This window comes from Sarcophilus harrisii, chromosome 1, assembly GCF_902635505.1.
Source record: "Sarcophilus harrisii chromosome 1, mSarHar1.11, whole genome shotgun sequence".
NCBI classification, from domain to species: Eukaryota; Metazoa; Chordata; class Mammalia; order Dasyuromorphia; family Dasyuridae; genus Sarcophilus; species Sarcophilus harrisii.
The window spans coordinates 331216452-331218004 of NC_045426.1; the positions used below are offsets into that span (position 1 = coordinate 331216452).

Below are 1553 nucleotides of genomic sequence, written 5' to 3' on the forward strand. Positions count from 1 at the left end.
TTATTATTCCAATTTCATGGATAAGAAATTTAAGGCAAACCAAGATAAAATGATTTTCAGGGTCACCATGTAAGAGTCTGAAGTAGGTTTCAAACTTAAGTCCTTCTGCATTCAAGACCAGAATTTTATCCAGTAATATAACCCATGAATAGCATTATCATAAGGCTCAAATATTTGTTGAAATGCTCCTAATGGTACTTTGTTCTACATTCTCCCCTCACTTCCTGCAGCTGAAAAAAGAGAGAAATGGAAAGGACCAATAAGACAGCTCCAAATGAATTCATTCTCCTGGGACTTTACAAATACCCCAAACTTGAGATTTTCTTTTTTGTGTTATGCATGATAATATATATAGTCATCCTGTTTGGAAACAGTGTCATTATCATGCTGAGCATTCTGGATTCCCATCTTCACACCCCCATGTACTTCTTCCTCAGTAATCTCTCCTTCTTAGACATTTGTTACACATCTTCATTTGTGCCTAAAATGCTGGTGAACTTCCTGTCAACACGAAAATCTTTGTCCTTCTCAGGATGTGCAGCCCAGATGTCAATCTCCTTTGCCATGGGAACGACAGAGTGCATCTTGCTGGCTGTCATGGCTTATGACCGCTATGTGGCTATCTGTAACCCTCTAAGATATCCCATTGTTATGAACAGAACCGTTTATGTGAACCTGGCAGCTTTGTGCTGGCTAATAGGTGGTCTTGACTCTTTGTTTCAAACTATTCTTATCATGCAGTTGCCTTTTTGTGGGGAAAATGTCATTGACCATTTCACCTGTGAAATACTGGCTGTCATGCACCTGGCCTGTATTGACATCTCCCTAAATGAACTCATCATGCTGGTAGGAACTATAATTGTCACCTTGATCCCTCTGCTATTAATCATTGTTTCTTATGTCTTCATCCTCTCCACCATTTTAAAGATCCGTTCTGCTGAGGGAAGAAGCAAAGCCTTTTCTACCTGCTCAGCCCACCTGACCGTGGTGATCATCTTCTATGGGACAATCCTCTTCATATATATGAAGCCCAAGTCCAAAGCCTCACTGACCACAGATAAACTGATTGCCTTGTTTTATGGGATTTTTACTCCAATGCTCAATCCCATCATCTATAGTCTAAGGAACAAGGATGTGAATGCTGCAGTGAAAAAAGTGCTAAGCAGAAATCTGTCCTTATGGAAACTGTGAAAGATTTGGCTTGGTCCATGCTGCAGGTCTACTTCATAGAGCAATAGTTTACTTGGATACTTTGAATTCATCATTGTGGGATGTATTCTTGTATAAGGAAGATCACAAAACCTCTCTCTATATTTTCCATCTTATGTAATTCTGGTCCAAGTTTTCTGATAATTCTCAGCAGAATGTTCTTTCCAATCCAGCTGAGACACAAAGATCTTAAAGTATAACTTGTTTTGTCTACCTATTGTTTCCTTCTTACTCTAGAACCCCCCCTGCCTTTACTACTTGTATATTTGGTAATGATCCTTACACTCTTTTGCATTTATACCTTTGTTGGTAACATAGTATAGGCTGCTTATTTATGTTTTCAT

The 1553-nt window shown here is 38.9% G+C and overlaps 1 protein-coding gene across 1 annotated transcript; it reads left to right on the top strand.

The window, feature by feature from the left end:
• Window positions 1-246: 246 nt before the first annotated feature.
• On the top strand, window positions 247-1191 carry LOC116421172 (olfactory receptor 13D1-like). Its single transcript, XM_031949525.1, has one exon. The coding sequence runs from the start codon at window positions 247-249 to the stop codon at window positions 1189-1191; it is 945 nt and encodes a 314-aa protein (XP_031805385.1).
• Window positions 1192-1553: the final 362 nt, after the last annotated feature.